General features: G+C 36.2%; 2 protein-coding genes across 2 annotated transcripts; one reads left to right on the top strand and one right to left on the bottom strand.

The window, feature by feature from the left end:
• The first annotated feature begins 1,440 nt into the window (after nt 1-1,440).
• nom1 (nucleolar protein with MIF4G domain 1) lies at nt 1,441-11,935 on the top strand. Its single transcript, XM_044104348.1, has 11 exons — nt 1,441-2,523; nt 2,652-2,764; nt 3,850-4,045; nt 4,782-5,105; nt 5,254-5,364; nt 5,859-6,029; nt 7,736-7,857; nt 8,009-8,141; nt 10,201-10,332; nt 10,418-10,527; nt 10,898-11,935. The coding sequence occupies exons 1-11, from the start codon at nt 1,624-1,626 to the stop codon at nt 11,073-11,075; spliced, it is 2,490 nt and encodes an 829-aa protein (XP_043960283.1). The 5' UTR covers nt 1,441-1,623; the 3' UTR covers nt 11,076-11,935.
• Nucleotides 11,936-12,019: 84 nt separating this feature from the next.
• mnx1 (motor neuron and pancreas homeobox 1) lies at nt 12,020-20,953 on the bottom strand. Its single transcript, XM_044104349.1, has 3 exons — nt 20,386-20,953; nt 19,434-19,594; nt 12,020-14,455 (listed from the first exon to the last, which is right to left on the bottom strand). The coding sequence occupies exons 1-3, from the start codon at nt 20,894-20,896 to the stop codon at nt 14,165-14,167; spliced, it is 963 nt and encodes a 320-aa protein (XP_043960284.1). The 5' UTR covers nt 20,897-20,953; the 3' UTR covers nt 12,020-14,164.
• Between the last annotated feature and the right edge of the window lie 4,470 nt (nt 20,954-25,423).

Here is a 25,423-nt window from a genome sequence, read left to right as displayed (position 1 = left end):
TAATTAAATATATAAAATTCAGCATTTGAATATGGAGCCAGACATATTGTTATCCTTTTTTTTCTGGTGGGTTGAATTTTTAGTTCTCCATTGGATCATGCACAACAATCATGTGGTCTCAAATGCATGTGGTCCATTAATGCTTTTTTGTGTTTAAGGAGTCTCTGGTTAGTTACAAATTTCAGCATTATCAACTGACATCATGTAGTACATAGTTAACATCGAAAACCATCAAAAAATTCCCACAAACTGGAAATGCAAGAAGCATAAAAACCTATTCAGTGTGTAACTGGTAACATTTAGCCCCCAGTGTGGGGTTTCTTGTGGTGTACTAACCTGGGCAGAAACCCAAAATGGTTTGATAAATAACAATGATGTTTAATGAGAAGAAAATGCATTTAAAATAGTGATAGTCAATCAGGAAAAATGTGTCTTGATCCTTTTTTCAAAGATATTTCTACTGTGTTCAGTGACTCAACCTTGGAAATAAAATTTGGGCCATTGTTGTTTCTGTTTCTGTGTTTTCTTTAATTTTCAAGTCATGTACACTGTGTTGACATGAAGTTTAACTAATACATTATTTCGTCAACATTTTATTTGGATATCCACCAATTATTAATCGTTGTTTGTCCATCAGATGATGCTACATTTTCTCCTCTTCAAAGCATATAGGGAAATGTCCCAAATTTTATTTAGTTTTTTATTTTGTTTTGTTTTTCAGAGCTGCATTGCCACTGAAATCAATCAAACAATGGTATTTGAAAACTGATGCATGAAAAACTAGCAAATTTGTTATTTTTGTGTCTTTGTTTTTCTTTTCTCTCATTTTTTTCTTTTGATTTGAGTAATTTCTGTGTAAACCTTCTGACTTTTACAGGGCATAATTTTCACAAAATGTAGTCCTTTACTACTTAAGATACAAATCTAAAGTGTTGGATAAGTGTAGGTTGAAGCTGTTTTAGGGCCTTGAAATGTATTTTATAGGAACAACTTTAGTATCTTTTTTTTTCACGAAAATGGGAGATTTAAGTAAATTTAGTCAAAGTGGGAGTATTGGTTTAACTAGTTAAACAAATAGAATAGAATAGAATAGAATAGAATAGAATAGAATAGAATAGAATAGAATAGAATAGAATAGAATAGAATAGAATAGAATAAGGAAATAAATACAAAGTTTGTGAAACATATATTATATATATATATTTTTTTTTAGGAAACCACAACCTTGTGATAGATGCTGAATTTGTGGAAATGTTGGTAATGCAGCTCATATTCAAGCAAGCTTTTAATTATCTGGAGATGAAAAAGGTTTATCCAATTCACAGCTAAAGCTACTGATTGCAGCGTCTCCCCTCCCAATGTGGCGGACGTTTTGACGTCCGCCATTTTTTGTCTTTTTACTCCTACGGTGCAACCTGGAAGTAAATAGCCACGTGTCATGTCAACAAACCTACACTCACGGAAACACATGTGCAGTTTCAGGTTTTTATTTGATCAAAAATAGGAAACGTATTACTTAGCTACTTATGTTGACTGCAACTATTTGTGCTTTAAGTTTTCGTGTCGCCGGTCTGAATTAACATTGTTAAGCTAACCTTGTTTATTTCCAGATTGTTTGTAGAAATGAAAGGTGGGAAAAGGAAACAGAACAGCAAGAAGAAGAAGGGAAATGCGGTTTTACAGAAGTACATGTGTGCGGTGGACGAGTTTGTTAAAAATATTAGTGATCATGAAGAAGCAGACAGGGACCAGAGGCTGCGATCCGTGAAAACCAAAAGCAGAAAGGAGTTACGCAAAGAAAAGAGAAGACTGAAAAAAGCCAAAATGAAAAGTCACTATGAAGGGAAAAAGAGCGTCAGTTTTGCCTCAGATGTTGGGGAAAAGTTGGAAGTCAGATCGGAAAATAAGCACCAGACTCAGAAGAAGAAAACTGATCAAATAAAAAGGGAAGTGACAAAAACTCTTTCAAATAAGCACCCCGAGGTTCCTAAAGAGAAAACGGAGTCATCTGGATCTAAATCCTCCTCCAAGAAAGGCAAGAAAATTAACAAGCTTCAAGAATCCAGAAAAATGGCTCTCCTGGAGGCAAATGAACAAGAGGACAGAGAGATAAAAAAGCTGGAGCGATGTCTTGGATTAAACAAAAGAAAAAACAAGAAAAGTCTCCCTCAATCCTTTGTGACCGATGGACTGGACTACATCCTTGGAATCCTTGACTCCGGCTCATCTGGAGCAGGGATATACGACGATGAGTTTGATGAAGATGAGGATATGGACACTGCTAGAGAGAACTTTGAAAAGCTGAATCAGGATGACTCTCCTCTGTCAGATGAAGATGAGGAAGCTGAGGAGGACATGGCGAGTGAGGAAAGTGATGATGCTGAAGAGGAAGAGATGGGGAGTGAGGAAGATGAAGAGGAGGAGATGGGTGATGAGAATGATATGAATGAAAGTGGAGCTGATGCTGCTTCAGGAGCTGAAAGTGAGGAGGAAGCTTCCCATCCTGACCAAAGATCAGAAATTGTGAGTTTAGATTTTAACTCACATAATTTTGTTGCTTGTTTCATAATTAGTTATTGTGTGATGTTTTTGTCATTTAAAGCACTCTGAACTGCATTTTTGCTGAAATGTGTTGTTTTTGTTTTTTAAAGGGCACCTCAATGACTGGCAAGTATGTCCCACCTCAGCTGCGAAATATCGCAGATGACAAACGCAAAGCTGAGCTTGAAAAGCTGAAAAGGAAAGTGAAAGGCCTGCTGAACAGGTAACACTCTCCTACAGCAGCACAAATAATCCAGACTGTAATACATGGAAAATGTAGTTTTGAATATTTCACCTCTCAAGTTCCTCTCATTTTTTTTTTTTTATTTTTTTTCCCACCAGTGGGTCTTTTTGTGGGCTCTAGTGTCCCTTATATGACAGTAGGCTGACAGGAAAGGGGGAGGGAGAGGGGGAAAGACATGTGGCAAATGTCGGCCGGGTCCGAGAATCAAACCCGCGACGGCCGCATCGAGGACTCAAGACCTCCAAATGTGGGTTGCGCTATCCCCTACGCCACCACAGCATGTCCCTCCTCTCATTTTTAGCACCACATTTTCACTTGAACACAAAAACGCTCTGTTAAAAGTTACGATTGAACTATTATGTTATATCCTTTTAATTTGTTTTAATTAATGCCATAAACATGCATGACAAAAAGTAATGATTTGTCTGTATCTCTAATCCTTCAATGTCAGATTAAGAAAAATTTCAAGAAGATGTGTTTTTCTCCATATCCCATATGTGTGAATTGTAAATTCTTGGGTCATCATTTGAAGGATGCAGTGTATTATTTTTCTCTGTGAATCTTTCAAGAACAATATCAACTGCATCCCCGACATAACATAGCCGATTCAGTTCTGAATTCTTAAACCCTTAAATTCTTTTGAAAGAACAAAAAAGTATATATTTTCCATTGTATATTCATAAATTGGGTTATTAACCAGTTCTAGGAAAGTCAGACTTTTGAAACATTAGTTCTGATTTACGGTACATTTTATTTATGTAGGTTGTAGATAACTTACTCAGCCTGGATCCCTTAGATAAAAACAAATGATCTCTTAAATATTAACATGTCTTAGTTTTTTTCTACAGTTATGTTTTATTAATCCAATCATTAACTGCAGTCCTCACCCCCCTTCAAATATTCATGAATTTTCTGAATTTAACCACTTCCTTCATAATTTACATGACAAAATCCTGATGGCAACAACTGATAATATACCTGCACCCTGTCCTCCTCCCAATTTCCTAAACTAGAATCATCATTATCAGGGATGTATTTTATTCTCATCGATGTACCATTTTCAGGCTGAGCGAGGCCAACATGGCCTCTATCTGTGGTCAGCTGGAGGAGCTGTACATGAGCTGCAGCAGGAAGGACATGAACGACACGATGACGGACGTTCTGCTGGCAGCCTGCGTCACTCCCACCCTGATGCCTGATAGACTCCTGATGGAGCATGTGCTGCTTGTCAGCATCCTTCATCATGCTGTGGGGCTGGAGGTGAGGCCCTTCAGTTCTTTGCCTTGAATATTTTCGATTTGAAATGAGCGGTAGGAACATTGACGTCACACAGACTGTCTAGTTAAATTTTTCTTTGTGGTATTGCGTTTATATTAATGCCTTTGCTGCAATTTGTGAGAACCAGATGCTTCTTTTCTTCATATAAACTTTGGATATTTTGTTATTGGTTTGGTTCAGTTTTCGAAAAATATCTACTTTGTCTACATGTTTTAACTTCTGAGTTAAAGCTTTTTGAAATAACTCAAACGCAGTCACTATTTCTTCTAATTATTTAATATATTCATACAACTTTGTATATTTTCATCAATCACTAGGGTAAGATTTTTAAACCATTGTTTAATTTCCCATCGGTATCATCCCACAAGGTTCCTCCAAAGTCTGTAAAAGGTTGAAACTTATTAAAGTGTTTTCTAGATTTGGGTAAATATGACATTTGAAAATAAATTCATATTTTCAGATTGTATTCCCAGTTTTAATGTCAGTACGGTAAATATTTCTTTTTTTTTTTTTCTTCTTTTTTTTTTACGTCCAGTCTGCATTTTCTGGTGTTTTAAAATAAAATATGCATCCATCCACACATGCATTTGTCCATCTTCCCTCCTTTCATTCCTCCCCCCATCCTTTCCATCTGTCAGTTCATTCATCTGTTTGTCCATCTCCAAAGAGGACTGAATTCTGACTGTATGGCATTTATGGCCTTTTTATCCCATCACAGGTCGGAGCACATTTTCTCGAGACAGTCGTGTGGAGGTTTGACGAGGCCTACAAGAACTCCAGTGAGGACAAACAGTGTGACAACCTCATCGCCATCGTCGCTCACCTCTACAATTTTCAGGTGGTGCATTCTATCCTTATTTTTGACATCCTGAAGCTACTGGTGGGAACTTTCTCAGAGAAGGACATCGAGTTAGTTCTGTTTGTGCTGAGGAACGTCGGCTTTGCCCTGAGGAAGGATGACGCGCTCACTCTCAAGGAGCTCATCTCTGATGCTCAGCGCAAGGCCAGTGACATTGGAACACAGTTCAAAGATCAAACTAGGGTAGGCTGTGCAAAATTATTTACCTTCACACAAAATTCACTTTCATAGCATCAGTTTAACTTAAGTTGATCGTTGCACTTTTACATTTATTTGGGTTTTATGTTATAAACCTAGGAGGCTGCTAAAACTCTCGTTAATTTATCTCCAGGTGCGATTCATGCTGGAAACCATGTTGGCTTTAAAGAACAACGACATGAGGAAGATCCCAGGGTACGATCCAGAGCCTGTGGAGAGACTCAGGAAGCTACAGAGGACTCTGGTAGGTGGTGATGAGACTGGACTGATGTCAGTGAATCTCCTGCCAGGTTGGCGGGGTTGTCTTCAAATTTTATTTTTGCCCGTTTTTAAAAATATAAACAAAAGGTTAATATGCATAAACACAGACTGTTGGTATGAGATGGATGGACAGACGAATCAGAGAATGCCATAGAGAACAAAGTTTGGAAATCTAAACATGTTCCTGCATTCTGTTATTCCATACTTATCTAAATCTGTAAAATATTTCAATCTAATTCCTCAGTTTTCCTACGTGCAAGACGATCCATCTTTTTAATTATATCACTTGCAGTATTTTATGTTACCAACAGGTGGCACCAGAGTCCCACTTTCATATTCTCCGTCATTAGTGCTGATGTTGCAATCAGTGTGACTTTTTGAAGACTATTAAAACTCTTGCATGTTTTGTGGGATCTTTTTATTTTAATCCTTTCAGATGAATTTAATATTACTGGCTTGTGAATGTTGGATTCCCAGATCCGCAGCAGTGCTGGAGGCAGTGACCTGAAACTGAGGGTGTCTCTGGAGAACATCCTGAAAGCAGAGCAGGTGGGCCGCTGGTGGATCGTTGGCTCGTCGTGGAGTGGAGCGCCCATGATCAGCAAGCCAGATGACACAACCTCAAAGCAGAGTGCTGCTGAGGGACAGGTAGATTAAAAGAACCATGAAATATTATGTGAATGACAGGAATAACTTACGCCAAATCTATTCTAATGTTTTCATATGGTTTCTGGTACCATCTGCTTACTTCCTCTGCATCGTCTTGTCCCAGATTTGTTGTAGCCTTTTTCCTTTTAATCATTCAGCCAAGGCCAGCTTGTCTTTTACAAGTTATTCATCATGTGCCTTGAAGAGTTTAAACCCTTTGGACTTATGTACTGGTACACAAACTTTTTATATTTGTTATGCTTTATTGAGATTTTTGTCTGATAGATCAACTCAAATTGGTGTATAATTGTGAAGTCAGAACAAAATGATACATGACTTTACATGTATTATGCTGCCTGTAGCAGGTTCTCTGCCAGGACTAGCCTGTATTTTTGCTCCATCCATCAGCATGATGCTGCCTTCACCTTACTTAACTATAATGATAACATCATATAGTTAAATATATGATGTTATGTTCTTTCTGCCACACGTTCAGTCATAATGTTTTAACAAACTCCTGAGGCCGTTACAGAACAGTATTGTCCTATTTACAGGTTAAATCACGCAAGCTACAAAAGTACACTCAGATTTGTATTTATTAGAAAATTTAATAATGCATCCTACTCGTTCCTCTTTATGCAGTTATGTACCACTTTGTTATGGTTTATAACTTAAAAAGTCTGGTAAAATCCATTTAGCATTTTGATTGCTATGTGAAGTGATGTGGATAAATTCAAGAGTTGTAAATACTTTTGCATGGCGTGGTAAGGTGATGTAACATGCAACAGCTCACAGTCCAGAAAGTCAACCTAATACTTTACAAGGACTTCACATTCAGTTAAAAATGACCAGATGTCATTTTGAAATTAGAGTTGAAAAATTAAAACTCTCTACTCGTTCTGTTGTTTCCTCCCCTTAATATACCAGCTTGAACCTAAATATGATGTGGACACTACTCAAATTCAAAACTTCTTCTCTATGATAAGAATGTCCTGAATATCAGAAATCTGAAATCCCTATGTCAATACAGCTCAAATGCTCAATTGGATTTGCTGGTAATCATAAGGCCCTGTTCTATTTCTTTGTATTTTCAATAGTAAGTCTAAAATGTATCAAATTAGATTTAGGTAAGATTTTAACACGTAATATCTTATTTGGTCTATTACTATAGACATATTTATTTAAAAAAGAATGTTAAGGCAGAACGACAATAGCCTAGAGAATTGTATAGAACAAAAGTACAAAAATAAAGACAAATTGTCAGTAAATTTCCAGAAATTGCTTTATAATCACTAAAAATATGTATATTTCTTATGATTATGATTAGGTTTAGGATTGGAAAATTTCAGTGGAAGAAGTTCCTCTCAATATTTTTTACTGTACATTCTATTTTAATATTATTGAACATTTTGCTAAATATGAAAAAAAACAATAAACCTTCCTATGCACTCCTGCAAATATATAAAAATAAACCAACCAGAGGTGGAAATCCTAATTAAATGTGTTCTATAACAGACCTATACAAACATAACAGTTTACTCATTACAGTACAATATAATAAAATTTTGTATTTGCATTTGAGAAAGGTACCAAACATTGTTGAGCTTGAAGTCATGTGACAATACTGTGCTGAAGCCAAACACATAAACAAATCCGAACATAGAATACTATGTTTTTTTCCGTTTACTGTTTTCCATCTCCTTCAGTTCAGCCAAAAAGTGTTAGAGCTGGCACGGAAGCAGAGGATGAACACTGAGATCAGGAGAAACATCTTCTGTGTCCTCATGACCAGCGAGGACTACCTGGATGCTTTCGAGAAGTTGTTGAGGTTTGTTTTGGCTCACATTATTGTCCTTTCATTGGGCTCAATTCTCCAAAAGAATCATAATTTACCATTTCCTCAGTAGTTTGCCTCACCTCACGCTAGATTTATTTTATTTTATTGTGAAGCTCTTTTTGTGTTTTTTTTCTTGTTGAAGAATGGGTCTGAAGGACAAGCAGGAGAGAGAGATCGTCCATGTTCTGATGGACTGCTGCCTGCAGGAGAAAACCTTTAACGCATTTTACGCCGTCCTGGGAGAGAAATTCTGCTCCCAAGATCGACGCTTCCAGGTACAAATAGTGCAAAGCCTGTAATCCATGTTAGATGCAGTTATTCATTATAAAACAGTTAGAGACAATATTTTTTACAGTTTAAACTGTAATCTGTGTCAGATGAAGTAGTGTACACATTGGGAAAAAAAAAATTTGTGGTTAGACATTAATTAACTGTATAAAATTAGGGACTCTGCATTAAAATTGTAAAAATAATATTCTTAATAAATTATTTTATGTTCTAATTAAAATGACTTATTTACACTAGTTACTTTGTGGGTACATTTGAATGTATGAAAAATGATTTATAAATAATTAGTTACACATTTAGATGACCACCCAGTGTGTGTTTGTGATTTGACTGCGGCCTTTGGTTCACCTCTGCAGTGTGGGAGATCCTCACACCTCTCATTCCTGATTTGAGTGCAAACAGTGGGGCTGCGAGATCACCTGCATTACTGCCATGGTAGCCAGCAGCTCATATCAGAGACCAGTGGCCATTGTCCTGATCAAAGAGCTTTAACCAGAGCTGCTGGGACTGTTTGCTCTTCACATGTAAGCTAGATGGAGATGCAGTCACTTACTGCTTGTGAGAGTTAACCTTTTGCCTCAAATGACATGCAAATAAACTGAGGGAAGTTGTTCGAAGTTTGGCATGCCAAAAAAGGAATTCAACATAAATCATGGAAGATATGTTCTTGGATACAATATGAAGCCCTTGTATGGGGTGCCACCAGGGACATAAATCAGGATGAACTTCCATATATACATAGGAAATTAAACTTTGTGTTTTTTAAGTAACATTTCTGATGACATTTCATTAAAAGAGAAATGAACATTGGAGAAAATGTCAAGGAAAAACAGAAAACATTGTAGTAGTTCTTTTTCATTTTCTTGCAATTTTCAAAAAGTTGTCTTCATGTTTCCTTTCTTTCTGGATGCAGTTTTATTTTGGCTATCAAGTATCAGTTTAGTTAGTCTTGGTAGTCAAATATCTTACTGGAATTTGAAGGTAAATAATGGCAAAAACTCAAAAATGTCATGTGTAACAATTTTATTGTGTATTACTTTTTGAACTTTTTAAATTCCATCCTGTTTCAGTTTCTTGTGGTTCTGATCACTGTCAGGTCTTGTGAAGTTTGAGAAAGTACCACCCTCCGATTAAGCAAAAAAAAAAAATCTCTAAATTACTGGTAAATAATATTGACTGAAGTCTCCAAAATGTGCAGGCAATAAAGTCTGAGTACATTATAGAAAGTTACTTTAATTCTTCAAGTTTCAAAGGTACGAGACGTTCCCCAGACTGTTGGCCAGTAGGAACCAACATATGCATTTGACTCTTTTTCATAGTCAGAAAAGTTTGTACAAAACCACTAAAGTTTGTAAAAGAAGGGGTTCATCATATCCTACTTTATTATAAAAATCTATAAATAAAAATTTAAAAGAGCAGTTAGCTGGCCCCAAATACCTTTATCCAAGTATAGTAATTGGAAAGTTGAGTGAAGGAAAAAGGTGTTTTACAAAAAAAACGGGACAAGTTGAAGGCCGTTTTGTTTGTCTTGTTTTATATTCTTTTCTAAGAAACTGAAATGTGGTTTCCCATTAGTCATCATAATAAGAGAAATACTTAACTTGCAGTTCCATCCATCCATCCAGCATGCATTACTCTATGGGAAAATCAGTTACTAAATTAAATTCATTTTTCATTGGTATTTTAATTTATGGAGATGCACCTCTTTATGTGTACAATTGATGCTTTTGTCATAATGTTCTTTGGGAGTTTAAATCTCTTTTTGGAGCCCAAATGTCTTGCAAGAGGCCCAAAGCAGTTGCAACATTTGCTTATACCTCAATCTGCTTTGTTAATTCTCTAGCAAACCATATTTGTCTGGGAAACTGTAGGGCAGTAATGAAAGAGCATCCAGTATGTTGATTAAAACAATTAAGAAAGTCTGGCTCTTAAGAAGCAAATTGTACAGTAATAAAGGGATGACTTTATGTGCCGACTGCCCCTCCACCCCACACACACACTTTACTGGATTGACCTTGTACTAAACAAGAACTGTTACTTTCCTAGATGACGTTCCAGTTCTGCTTGTGGGACAAGTTCAAAGAGCTGTCAAACCTTCCCAGCTGTGCATTTACCAATCTAGTCCAGCTGGTGACTCACTTTCTTCGGAAAAAATGCCTCTCACTCTCCATCCTCAAAGTGAGTCAATCATTTTGTGCCACTATGCCGTGTCATAAATCGAGGAAGACATATCCTTTGTGCTTATTTCCCTTTCTTTGTGTAGGTGATAGAGTTTGGAGAGTTGGATAAGTCCAAGGTGCGTTTCTTACGTCAGGTCCTGACGAAACTACTGAAAGAAACTGAGCCAGAGGAGATAGCCTGCATATTTGGGAGGTGAGCTTCTTTCTTTTCCAGACTTGTATCAAATAAGCAGTAAACACTTAAGTTGTTCCAGGTTAAAGGCACAGAGTTAGAGTATGCCACACTTCACAGATTTTTATTCATTTATTTATTTGACTTTATTTCATTTTCCTTACTTTTTGAAACTATACTTTGTTTTGTGTTGGTGTATCACATAAATGGCAATAAGATGTATTGAATGTGTAGTTTGTAAAATGAAAAAAATAATTTTTTTGCAAATGTTCTTTATAGTGATACAAAAATTCAAATGACCCCACATGTAAGGTCATGTAAAATAACTGTTAATTACCCTTTGACATTTTTGTAAAATTTGATAATATCTCTTGTTTCTCCATCTCATCAGGATTTCAGGAATTGTTAAGCTGGGATTACTGAGAGAGGGCTTGAAGCTTTTCATCAGTCACTTCCTCTTGAAGAACTCCCAGTCTCAGGGACCGGCTGAGCATGCTGCGTTCCTGCAGGAGCGTGCGCAGGTGGCCACCAAGGCTATGGAAACTAAAGACTTCAAGCTCAAACTGTAAAACACACCCAAAGTTTGTGGTATTAAAAGCTTGCTGGCCTCACATAAATCCACAAATAAAGACCTAAAAACACTCAATGTTGAAATGCAGGGCTGAGATCCACCTTTGGGGATCTATGACAACCAACTAAAACATTTTGCATTCTCTGGTTAGTGTGTGTAAGAATGAAAATGTTTTCTTTCCATCTGCAACATACACAATCAGAGTTTATCTTTGTAAATTTGTTTAGCCCTCCCGCAAACTTAGCGAGACACCCTGGATGAGCAAGGGAGATTTCACTGTCGGTCAGTCTTTATCTCCAATTAACTTTTAGTGAAAATCATACGTCAGCATGGCTGCCGTCTTGGACGTACTATACGATCAGAGTTTGACTTTTCTGTGTGTATTATTTTTATTCCTTGCAAAAAATTTGTTTTTACATTTAAAACTCAACTGAACTTTCACTGTCTGCATTGTAGACTTTTTCCACTTTCCTGTGTGTTTTGACCTGAACACTAAGAGGTTGTGGCATTGCTCTTCAGTGTTTACACGCCCTGATAAATTGACTCGGGGACGCTGAATATGGCCTGTCCTGTTCGCCTGCTGACACCAGTATATTTCCCACATGGTTTGCATAGCAGAGGCATTCTGTTACATTTGATACTTGCTCCTATAAATTAGCTCTGTCGATGCCTGTATCATTCTAAAGGCGTAGAGCGGGCAGCCTGGGGGGTCAGGAACAGGCCGGGTCAACCAGATCAAGTGTTTGTCAGTTTATGAAGTAGGCTGCTGCTGAGGGGAGGTGGAATGTTTTCCATTTATAGCCAAACATTCAGTGATGTACACAATGTTAAAAGAAAAATATTAAAAGGTAAAGTGTTTACACCCTTTCAATTTTTTTTTATTGTGATGTGGTCAAAGGACATGAAAACAATTATTTTGAAAGTTCTTCACAAATAAAGAAGAATTTATAGTTTTCAGACCAGATTTATTTTGGTACCTCTAATTTAAACAAACATACAACAGTTGACTTGAGAAGTCACAAAATTAGTAAGTTATGTCTCTTGCAAAGAACTGTCACTAAGTAACCCTGGATACCCCTTTCCTACTGTAAAGCACAGTGCTGGCACCATCATGTTGTGGGGATGGGTGTTTTTCAGGGTTGAAGTCAAAGCTGGTCAATGTTAATGGAAAATACAGTTAAACCCCGCAAGAAATCCTACAGAAAACTTGAAGCACAAGTATATTTATATAATTTAAAAAATGTCTTATACTTTTTCTTCACAATAACCCTCAAATTTATGTCAATGAATAAAATACATTAAGTTTAGGGGGAATGAATTGATGTTTAAAAATTGATGTTTATGTGCATCAATTTTTAGTGCAATATTTTTTTGTTGAGAAAAACAGTGTTATAGTGAAGCACTGTTAAAAACAGATCTGTAAGTTCACTACAGCTTGATTTTTACCTGCTGACCCTAAGCTGAACTTTAAGTTTGCCTGCTAAAGCAAACAGCTCAACAGATTACTCGGTAAACCTGGTATAAATGGTGCAAAAATATCTCCAGTGTTGCTGTCGATTAACAGTGATTATTGCAGGAACACAACATTTTTTCAGTCTGCTGCATTGCACCAACATATCAGGAGTTCACTGTAAAGTCGTATTAAAAGTTGACAAAAGTCTAAAATGAACCTTTTCAGACAATAACATCGGTTCATATTTTGAACCTACTTGCTAGATTTTGTTTTTGTGAAATCAACCAAACAATCTTTAGGGATAATTTATTATCTATGAAGCAACATCATGGTCAGCTCATTTATTTTGTTTAGTTGTAAATCACCATTAAATGAAGCTAAAATGCACACTTCCAAAAACAATCTTTCACAAAAGCTAACTGACCACAATTGTCATTGATTCCTCTGGTGCTTTTCTGTTGTTTTTATTCTATTATAATCACATTCATGCTGAAATTTCTGATTCAGACATGTTTACTTGTTTCCTGTACCCAACAGTAGTCAGTGTTAGCGTCAGCTTTTCTGTTCAGGGTGTTCTCCATCATTGCATTGTTTTCATAAGAGTCAAACTCTAGCACTAACATGTAAAGTTAAACCCTTTACTACTTAATAATAGTAACTCCTGTGCCATAAATATTCTTAATAATGCCTGATCAGCGATTCTTATGCCTCTTGTGATGTCATCGACCCAAATCTTCTGTGCACTCAATTACAATATGAGGCCACTGGAAAATATCTCTAAATTGGACACGCATATGTTTTTTGTTTGTTTGTTTTTTTTTTTTATTCTTACATTTACAAACTAAGTTTTAAACCGATATCACAGATTATAGCTACATATCATACCTTAAAATCCTAGTCTACATTAAACAATCCAGCTGCATCTATGTTTTCCTGCTTTTTAAAGGATATATTAATACAAGCCTATTGTCGGTGTGGTGTGAAATGTTTCCTCTGTCTGACTGCCTGCTCGCTGTTTGCTCTCACTGCCCGTTTGCACAGATCCGACAGCGCTATTAACAGTGATTCCCATGACCCGAGCTGTCAGAGCAAAGAGAGGGAACACAGGACTCAAACACTCCCTGTAAATCATGAATGAGCCTCTGTGTCTCCGAAAAGAAGCGGAAAAAAAGAATACGCCGAAGCATTACCTGATTTTAATTTTAAGTTTAAAAGAACATTCTATTTTACATTATTTGCAGGGAGGTAACTGTCAAACAATTATTTTTAGCATGCATTTTTTTTTCTATGAGCGATTTATTGTATAAATACTTTATAGAAAAATATTTTCCGTTTCATTTGCCATATTGCTGTGAATAATGTTGTTTTATGACTTCTTTTCCCGGACAAACCAAACAAACCGCAGAATTTCGCCAATTCTAACCCACTCTAGGCTTCATGCAGTGTCTATGTGGGTGCGCAATGAGCATAGCCTAAATAAAATGCAGGTCTTTTGATTTATTGCTTCTTTTTTCAACATCAGCGTCATTTTTGTGAATTTCGTACAGGAAAATTCTTGAATTACATGCATCTGCATTATTTTTTCTTTTTTACAATGAAACTTCCCAAAGTCAATCAGCTGAAGGTCAGCTCAGTTAAGGGTGCGGACTGGCGTCGCTGTTGTGATTGCGCTCCTCGTCCGAAGAGCAGTCCGACGAGTTGTACAAGAAACTGTCTCCTTCGTCGTCGTCGCTGTCTCTGAAGTCTCTTATTCTGCCGTTTTTTGAGTCCGTCTTGCTGTGATAATCTGACTGTTCAAGTCCGTCTGATTTCTCCTGGCCGCTCTTGTTGGTGCCTTTCTGCTTCTCGGCCTCCTGGGCGGCCTGCTCTTTGGCCTTTTTGCTCCTCTTCCATTTCATGCGTCTGTTCTGGAACCAGATTTTCACCTGAGGAGAAGAGGAGTCGATAGTTCATCTAACAGAAGCGTCAAAAAGGTTATTGGACATCATTGTTCTCGGGTTCTTTTTATAGATTTCCATTTACTTCTTACTTCACGTCACTTCTCTCTGTAATAGTGTTTTTTGTCATTTTCAAAGCCAAGAAAAAATATCTTATTTCTCCACTAAGTGAAATTGAGAAAAAGAAAAAATAGCACTCGTCACCATCGTTTCCACATCCACGTAGCGAGATTGTAAGTGAAAACAGTGCATCTTATAATAATTATTAAAAAATGAAAAATAATCATATATAAAAGCAGGTCTTATTTTAAATGTCACTCCTTTGTGTATATCAAAAACAGGATTCCAAAAGTATAGCAAACAAAGGTGCGTAAAATCATCTTTCCGCTAAGCAGTTACATTTTTCAGGTTGAAAGAAAAAAAAAAAACACCAACATTTAATGGACTTATTTATAAAATCTACAAAATTACCTAACATTCAAAAATTATGCCATTTTATCTCAGGTTTATCCAGCTGAACTGTTTAGTAACTGCTGTAAAATGATTAAATAAACACATGGTTGTAAAGATAGCAATAGATTCCTAAAATAGTTCAAATGTGATTAGAGTTCATCATATAAGACTACCAAGAATGACTTTTATAGACTTAAAATATAAATCAAAATGTCAAATCTCTAAGTTAGTTTTTCTAGGTTAAAGCAAGGGTTGGCTAACCATAATAACAATGTATGCAAGGTAAAGGGTTAATCATTTTATCGTTTTATGATTACTAAACTAACTAGATTTTCTCTTTCTTTCAAACTTTGTTCTTTAAAAATGCTATAATTACCCAACTGGTCGTGTCACTTCTTTTTAACCTTTACTGCTCAAAAGTATTTAATGACTATGCAAAATATGCGTAAAAGTCACCAATCCACCTAACACGGCCCTTGCTGAGTTTAGTGTCCGGGGGATTTTCATAAAAACTTTCAAAATCTGATTCATTGTATTTTTATTTTATTTATTTTTTTACTTAATATTTTATTAATCAATAAATCAAAATCACAATGAGTTGATTCAACTGGCCTCTTTCAGTTGTTATATTTAATCTGGGGTTTAAGAATCCAACCCACTCTCACTCCCAACTCGTCATATATTGACGCATGGGACTTCCGTCCTCGTCACATATTGACGCGAGGGGTACCCCTTTCGCGTCAATATGTGACGCGAAGGGTTTTACCTGATGCCTTACCGTAATTTTTGCCCTAAACCTAACCAATTTTTGGGTTTTGAAGTGTCGGCAGTGTTTGCGAGGACCATTCGCGTAAATAATCCATGTAAAACATGCGACCTTCAAAAATCGTCAAAATCGTCAAAATTTTACGGTGAAGGAACCTGCCCAAGTCGTCACATATTGACGCGAAGGGTATACCCTTCGCGTCAATATGTGACGCATGGTCAGACGGCGTCCCAACTCGTCAATATATGACGAGTCGGGTGTGAGAATGTGTTGAAGAATCATCCTACAATGACAGTAATCTGAGATTCCACCACGGGGGTGCTGGTGAGCCCCTTTCTAAAACCAAATAATATAAAGCAATTAAAATGAGCCAAAATAAACAATGGAAACATATTTTTAAAACTCCAATTGTCAACATCTTGACTCATCTGGATTTATGACTATGGCATATTAAAATTTCTTAAATTTCTTCATAGTTATTGGTTTTGGTGTGTCATTCCAAAGTTAAAAAATGGTCCCCATTTAGCCATCCTTTTAAAAGCTTTCTATAGGCACCCTGTCTGAATTAAACACAGCTATGTTAAGAATGGGCTACTCCTGGGGGGCTTTTTAGTAATGCTGCTGTATCTGACAAAATGGAAATTTGGAGAATTCCTTGTATCTGAGCAAAATCTCTTACAATAGACATAGAGAAGACATCCATCCATCCATCAATCTATCCATCCATCTGTCCATCCTTCCTTCCTTCCTTCCTTCCATCCAAAGAAGTGAAATTGAGAAGTTAAAGGTGAAAAAAACATTTGTTCTGGCTATATTCTTATCTGTTCTACTATTAAGGTGTATAACTCATCAAAATTATTTAACTCTCAATTGAACATTTGACTTTGTAATGTAATGATGCTAAATTCTAACAGCATTAAGGCTTGTTCATTTTTGTGTGTGTTTTGTTTGGGTTTTTTGGGTACCAAATATTACCTTAACAATTTGATCAGTGCAGTGAACAGTTCTTCTTGTTTTTCATGAGTTGTGTTTATCAAGGGACAGTAAGGCTAATAAGTTAATATAATCTGACAGTATAATAACAGTAAAAGGTTAAGTATTGTTAAAATCTCTGGTTTGGATAGAATGTGCTTTTAGCAAAAATTACTTTCTGTATCCTGTTTCAGCTGCCAAAAGTGCTAATAGTGATATCAAACTTGAAGGAAAATTAAACTTCTTAACTTCACTAATGTTTTATACCATAGCAACAAACAGATGTGTCTTTGTTGTTTTTGGTAACATATGAGTAAAATTGTCTTTGTTATTTAGCTTAAAATAAATATAATTAATTATGTTTGGCAGTTGATGAATCATCAGTTGAATCTCACATGAAGTCTAATCAAATGTGCTGATTAAAATGTACACCAAAACTGTGTTTAAATGGTTTTTCATTAATTGGATTAAAACACTTAGTTTTTTAGACAACTAAAACAATGCCAAAGTGTAATTTACTCTGTTTTTGTGGGTTTAAAAATTATGATATAATAGTCACTGAGTAAAGTCATTATAAACTGGGCTTTTCTGTAAAATGGATATGCCATTAGGCATTATGCATTTTAGTTGCTGTAAAATGCATAATGCCATCTTTCAATTTGTTGAAAAGATTCCAGTACCTCATAAACCAAATGTAAATGTGGTTGAAAGTTGAAAAGATGTTGGTATAAAGCCGTCTACCACATCTTTTGAGAAAAAGGATCTGTTTGATCAAATGGAAAAACTAGACCTAAAAATTAAGCTTTGATTGTGGAACTGTGCTAAAAGAATTTTAAAGAGTCATAAATATTAGCTATTGAAATTATGTACCTAAATTCGAATTGAGTACATTTGTGTGTAAATAAAATGTTCAACAATTGTCACATTTAAACATAAGCTTCTGCTTTGGTAACAAACTTGTTTCAAATCTTTGCGTTATAAATTAACTGCAGGAGTTGTTTTAATCAACTGTAATTGTCATTTGCTAATTTGTTTATTAGAATTAAATTATAATTGAATTGATTAACTGGAATGATGGTTAACAACCGTCACAAGACTTGTAGTTGAAGGAATTTTGTATTGGAGCAAGAATAAAAATTTTTATCCAGCCTTAGCTAGCTTAACAACAGCGCTAGTGCTAAAGCCAAATTTCCAGTGAAATCCATTTACTTTGAGGAGGTCATTGTAAATGAACAGCGTTTCTTAGTTGGAGTTCAAAGGAGAAGTTTATTTCTGATAAAGTAGAATTTAAAGGTTTATATCCGTTTTATTGCAACAGCGCTAAGCAATAAATACATACATTTCATCAATCCCCCACATCACAACAACAAAGTTACAAATGATAAACAAATCACAATGAAAAACAATTGAAGCAATCTAAAAGAAATGAAACACTTCACAATGTATAATTTTTTTAAAGCTGTAATATTGCACCTGTTATAAAAATGTATAAGACATGACTTATGACATATGGTCCAGTGTCAATGCAATAATAACTGCTTAGATGAGAGGTAACAGAGACATTAGTGTTAACAAGAAGTACAAATTTATCAACAAGTTGTCTGACCGCAGTTTGTATGAATCACCTGCTGTATCTTTCCTTTCTTTAAGTGGGTCTATCAGTTTGCTACTGAAGGAGCTGCTTACGGCCCCAGCAATGTCATATAGAGCATTAAAGGGATTGAGAATTTTGCTTTCAGCTTAATGCTGTACAGGCAAGCTGAACTTTGTAACCTTGTAGCAGTCGTTGCCTAATGGCATATCCAGCTGTAGTTTTCAGGGGAAAAGTTTAACACAATGCTATAGTTTAAAATAGATTTTAAAGGTCTGCATTCATCTTAAACTATTTTTGCAACAATGCTGAAGTTAAACTTGCCAGCAAGCTACACTTTGCAGGTTGGCTTGAACCTGCCCAGAAATAACACAGCTTCCTTGGCAAGTCTTCTTAGCTGTGGTCGCCAGGGAAAGTGTTCACATGCAATATGTTCATTACAATAGTAGCTTTTTATGCCTTAATCAGAAACCAAGTACTTTTCTTGTTTCTTTTTTAACACGGAAAACAAGCATAATTTAGTGAAAGAAACTGTGAGGGTGTTAAAAACGCCGTGTGCTCCAATGACTCCAGCTGTGAAAGTGTATATTTGGTGTCTAATGCAATGCATCTGGTATTAATCAGTATGAAGGTGCAGCTTTTTATCTTAATGAAGACAATTCTGAATTGAGAAATGTGACATAAATGCATTTATCCTGGTTCTATGGGTGGCCAGTTGTGTGAATGTGGTTTCCCCTTTTGATTAATGACATAAATTTAAAATATGGTCTGTTGTGTCGAAATACCAGGCTAATTTGAAACCAAATAATTAAAACTTAATTAATTCATTTGAGAAATCAAAAATGAAATAAATTAATTTAGTTTGATTTAATTCCATTGGCATTTTTAAATAAAAAAAAAATTGGCTAAACTTTGTTGTAAAGTGGAATTAAAAGAATTTAATTGTTACTATTTGATCAACTGTTTTAGAAGTGCATGGTAGAAAGAAAGAGTTCTGCTTTATTCAAGAAATTGAATAAATTGAATGCATAAACTTAAAAAAAAACTGTTAGCGTGTATGTTTTCAAGTGTTGTGGCGTGTAATGTTTTATTTCTGAGAGCAAGGCAGGTCCTCATTCCCTAGTTGTTTGCCTTTATTATGTATCGCGCAATCGCTAAATAAGATGTGCCGGACTGAGGGATACCTGAGTTTCGGTGAGCATGAGCGACGTGGCCACCTCGAAGCGCTTTGGTCGCGACAGATACTTGTTCAGTTTGAACTGATGCTCCAGCTCCAGCAGCTGCTGACTGGTGAACGCTGTCCTGGGTCTTCTGCACTTTCCGAGCAGGTTTGACTGCGTCTGAGCTGCGAGACAAAACAATGAACAAAGATGTGTTGTTTTCTGTGTAAAAATCCTTAAGAATAATTAAATTGGTCTCATTGTAGAAATGTTCTTGGCAGATGTTTCCGCTGTTGATATTGAGTCTAGTTCTCAAAGCAAGATTCCATGCGGTCAAAAATTATAGTTCCGCATATGAACGCAGATAAAGTTCCTGCCCTCTTAATTTTGAACAAAACCGCTAAAGTGAACAGAAACAAAAAAGCCAGTATCTGCTGAGCAGATCGCGTGTCGGCTGTGGCTTTCACACTCCTCTGCCACTTTCCCCACTGTCCATTATCTGTCCATTTTAGTTCCTCTGCAGAAAAACCAACGTTGCATGACAGCGTTGGAGAAATTGTGTTTCTCATCATCGAGACGGTACAATCTGGTGGAAAATGTGAGCTTTGATATTTATTTCAAAATAAACTTGTATAATTTAAAAAGATGCGGCTGCTGTTTTAACGCATCTTATTACGCCACATTTTTTCTTCATTATATTTTAGTAAATAGAATGAAACGAATTCAGCATTTATCATTTCTACTACTTAAATCTGCTTATTTCCACTAAAAGTTCTGTTTTTATTTGGCACAGCAATTTGCACATTCCTTTGAACCTTATTTAAGGCATTTTGCTTTAACTTTATTATGGAATTTTTTTTTCTTTAAATGTTTTTTTTTTCCCTTTCTGTGTTATAGTTTTAAACTTTACATACAAATAAAAATCTCCCCCCTAGTCTTAATTGGAAAGGAAGGGTGAGAAAATTCTGCAACTCACCATTAAAATCGGACATCTTTGGCAGCATCATCCCAGCTGTGGACACTCGCAGCCAGTGATCCAGCTGGAAGGTGCTGGCTGTCAGTTTAATGGGGTCGCTGGTGTGGTGGTGATGCGAGCCGTGCGGATAGGAGTAGGACAGTGCTGGGTGTTGGCCCGTGAGCGCAGCGGCGGAGTATGTGTACATGGGATGACCGTAGAGGGCCTGCGCCGGGATCCCCGCGCTGCTCTGCGGGTGTAGTCCCACCATGCCGTGCGCGCTGTTCAGAAACCCCGGTTTGGGAATCAGCCCGCAGGTGGAAATCCTCGGCGGAGACGGCGGCGTCTCGGCGCGTAACGATTCGGCGGCTGCTGTGAGGTCCGGGGCAGCTCCGCTCCCAGACGACGGGATGGAGGAGGAAGATGCGGAGGAAGAGGACAGAGAAGTCACAAGTGCCAGCGGTGAAGTCTGCGCCTTTGGTGTATCGACTGCCAGAAGCGCGTCGATGCGAAAGTTTTTGGATTTCTCCATTGGGTCGGCCGTCCTGGTAGCCTCTGCGGCCGATGAACTGGAGAAGAAATCAACCCTGTTTTCCCTCACCTTTCAGAAGTTGATGATGTTCTCCGAAGTGTGAGAGAAGAGCGCAGTTTGACACTTAATCCCGGTCAGATGGAGGCGATTGGTGCAGCGTGAGTCAGGGGGCTGTCCTACCGGATACACTCAGCGGACTCAACACCGCCTCCTGCCCTAATGACCGTGCACCAATATGATGGCAACAATATTTACGCCACGATTGGTTTAATGGCAGCGAAAAATGATGATTTCAAATAAACTCAGTCATGACTTTTTCCAATAGTGAATTTATGTGTGGTGTGTGTGTTTTTTTTATATAATAAAATATTTTTATTATTATTATTATTATTATTATTATTATTATTATTATTATTATTATTATTATCTTTTTAGTTTTACTAGTCCTGCAAATAACCAAATAGCCATTTTATTACGTTAGATATAATTCAAATAAGCAGCAACTTTAAATATGCTCACTTTGGGTAAACAATTAATAATAAATCACATGTTGACTTGATGATATTTTTATTCGATTTGAAGAGATATACCTGTGGCCAACGAAGTTCAGAAAACTCCTCTTCTAATGAAATGGTTAAATAAACAACGCAATAAATCCGAAATTCTGCTTTAAAACAAACAGTAACATATTTCACAGCCTACAGTGCTGTTAAATGTTTAACGCAGCCTTTTTATATTAATAAAAATAAAATAAGACAAGTTTTATATGACTTCGACTCAGTATTTTTTTTTCTTTTTAGAATTAAATCCTTAAAAGTTGGTGGTGAAGGGTTCAAAAGGCCTTTCAATATTGTAACTCTTTACTCGTTATTGGACAGTTGTTCTTCATCTTAGTTTTCTCTGGTGAAGTTCAAGTAAGCAAGTGCTGCCTTTAATTTCGGTTTAGATCAATTCTAATTAGAGAATATTGATCTGATATTTTTAGTTGAGCTCAAATTTGAATAGATTATTGTTAAATTAGACATAAATCAGTAACAAACGGAAACGCTAGTTATTGATATGGGAGGCAGATATTCCATGGCTTTTGTGTCTTCCCACAGTCTAGAAACAATTTTTGTTCTAATCATAATTTGCGGTCCTCCCAGGCTGATTGTTCAGGTCTTTGCCTGCTGGCCCCGCATTGTGATTTGATTTGTTTTGTCTCTACTTGGTCATGCACTTTCCTGCAGAGCAGGTTCATGGGGACACATCCAGCACAACGCATTTAAAGGGAGCAGCGAGCAGTGTGTGGTGAAAAGAAAAAAATATATATTTTCCACCACTTGTATGTGTGGGCAGTTGTGTTGTTTTTGCTTGTTTGTTTGTTTATTTTGTTTGTTTGTTTTTTACTTTTATTAAAAGTCATTTTATCATAAGTCTCCTTTTCCATTAAAATTGATCAAATTAGACTCTTTGTTAATGACACCTATAAATGTTAATGCTTAAGGTTGTCCGTCCCAACTTCTTTAATTTCTATAATGTGAAGAACGCCAACACATGAGAGGAATGGAAACAATGTGTGCACGAGAGGCCTACAGGGAAATTTAAGTAAAAGCCTCCCTTCTGTCACTTCCACAGTCAGAAGCTGGCAGATGTACAGCATGTGCAATATATCCAAACATTATCAGTGAACTGTTAATTGTGCATTTGCAAATATTATGAACAAAATGTCAGACGATAACAATAGAATAAAAAAGAGTTTTGCTAATACACAGAAAAAATGACTATAGATAGATAGATAGATAGATAGATAGATAGATAGATAGATAGATAGATAGATAGATAGATAGATAGATAGATAGATAGATAGATAGATAGATAGATAGATAGATAGACAGACAGACAGACAGACAGACAGACAGACAGACAGACAGACAGACAGACAGACAGACAGACAGACAGACAGACAGATAGAAATGTATAAATAAAATGAAGACAAAAGAGTCCAAATCATGACGAGCAGACGGACGGATTCGGTCTGAATAAGCCACTTAAACCTAATGGAAGGGGAGGTCGAAAACGAGAATTATTGACACCCTGTTGCCCTTAACTTGTCTCCCAATAAAGCTGATTTGTTTTTGTCGATTCATCAGTGACGCTCGCTCCCCGGGACGTTTATTTGCTCGGGGGAAATCAACAAGTCAGCCAGGAGTTTTCTAGTAAAGGATCGCCGTTTAATTGCGGACCCTGATGATCATGACCAATTACAGAATGATAACTGGGAGATTGATGCGGGTGCTGGGACGTCATCACACGGGCCTGCAAGGAAAGCTGAAAAAAAAAATGCCGGAAGGTGGTGGCGGGGAGTGCAGAACCTGAAATTCGCAGTATATCTTCCAAGCAGGTGTATAAATTTAACAATATAACTTATGTCAAAAATGACTGATGTTGCATTCAGATTTAGTTTTCTTTGTTCTCAAACAGGTTTTGGGCACTTTGGAAGAATTAAAACGAGCTGGGAGTTATATGGTTAAATCTGCAGCTCTGGATATTTTCATAAAGAAACGAAACAGGAAATTAAGTTAAACGCATTGTATCAGCCTCATTTACCAGCCAGAGTCTTCATCGGCATACAGGTTTAATTTCATTAAGGGCCCCCACATGAATATTTCTATTAAGGCAGCGGTGAAATATGGGGCCATTTACTATTGGCCCCGACCGATCACCCAGATTTATCGCCCCTTCTCATCACATCTTTAAACGAGAGAGAAATTAATAAGGCGGCCAAAGATGGAGCCGGACCTGCAGAAGCCTTTTTCTTTCCTGAAAGCTGTTAATTTGCCCCGTAATTACGTCCACAATTAACTAAAATACAAATCAACGTGACAAATCGGAGGAGTTTATATATTAATTACCTGTGCTGAATTAAGTGGGAGCTGCTCTGTCTCTTTTAACGCAATAAATATGTTCGCCCCAACTGGCCCCAAAGTGGATACATTTCTAAAATGTCGGAAAATGGTTTTGGAAACATTAACTGCTAATCATTCTCATTTAATCTCGCTCTCTCTCTCTTTAAGCACATCTCTTTGGCTGATATTTTCAGGTTTCAGGGTTTAAACTAAAGGCCTTTTCTCAGTTCAACTGTAACTAATAACCCAACGTGATGGAGTTACTAACTAACTAACTAACTAACTAACTAACTAACTAACTAACTAACTAACTAACTAACTAACTAACTAACTAACTAACTAACTAACTAACTAACTAACTAACTAACTAACTAACTAACTAACTAACTAACTAACCAACTAACTAACTAACTAACTAACTAACTAACTAACTAAAATATGATCCAAATGTTTCTGAAGGCAACAACAATGCTACGTCCTACAATTAAGGAACAAGAAACTCACTTAATTTTACTGTTTACATTTTCTTTCATTAAAAATGTATTTATTTATTTATTTATTTATTTATTTATTTATTTATTTATTTATTTATTTATTTATTTATTTATTACTTTTTATTCACAGAGCATTACATTTTATTAGGTTTTGTGGGAAGTGGCTTGCTGGACCTTTCACAGTAGCTCCCCAAATCTTGACTAGAAGTGATTAGAAAGCAATAAATATTTTTAATAATTACATTTCAAATTGAATTTCCACAACACGATATTACTATAATACTATTTAACCATTATTTATTCGCTATCAACAACATCCCATTGAAGAAAGTGTGCCCAACCGCTTTTTGCTAAGTTTTTGTTATTTTTAAAACTCATCAAAAATAACAACATATTTCTTACAGTAGGAATTTCTCATACGTAAGACGCCATATTAATTTTGGCCTTTTGTGACTCATTTGGGCTAAATCAACATAGACTGATTACACAACAAATAAATGGAATTGACTTTTAAAAAGAAGAATTTGTTTTACAATTTGAATTTATTGTTTATTAGTTCTATGCAACACAAGTTCAAATAAAGACTTCTATATCTCACAACCAAACTTTTATCTGTGGATTTGATGTGAAGTGGGAATTTAGATGAAGTTCTAACATTTTCAGGAGTTGTAATTTAGAAATGACACAATAACTTTAGCAGTATTGTATAAATCTCGAGAGGTGGGCAGAGTTCCCCAAAGTTGCACTCAAGTAAGATTAGCACTACTTCAACATAATTTAGTTCAAGTAAAAGTAAGAAGTCCAAGAAATTATTCAACTAGAGTAAACAAGTATTTGGTAAAAGCAGGCCACTTAAGTACTGAGTATGATCATAAAGTCTGATTTGATATTTTGTAATGATGCAATCAGACACACAAAAATAAGTTATGTGTAAATATTGGTATTCTATAGACTAAAATGAAAAAAAGAGCACATTTTAAGCAGGAGAAACAATTTTCTAAACAAAATTTTCTATGTAAAACTGAGACAACAGGTGATATATAAGTATGAATAGGCTAAAATACGTCTAATGACAATGTATGGTGTTGATCTTATAGTCACTTTACTTCTAAATGGCACAGCAGACAGAATATTAGAACAATGAC

The sequence above is a fragment of the Gambusia affinis genome, linkage group LG21 (assembly GCF_019740435.1).
Source record: "Gambusia affinis linkage group LG21, SWU_Gaff_1.0, whole genome shotgun sequence".
Classification (NCBI taxonomy): Eukaryota; Metazoa; Chordata; class Actinopteri; order Cyprinodontiformes; family Poeciliidae; genus Gambusia; species Gambusia affinis.
Note: the sequence above shows the minus strand (reverse complement) of the source record. Positions and strands in the feature narration are given on the sequence as shown.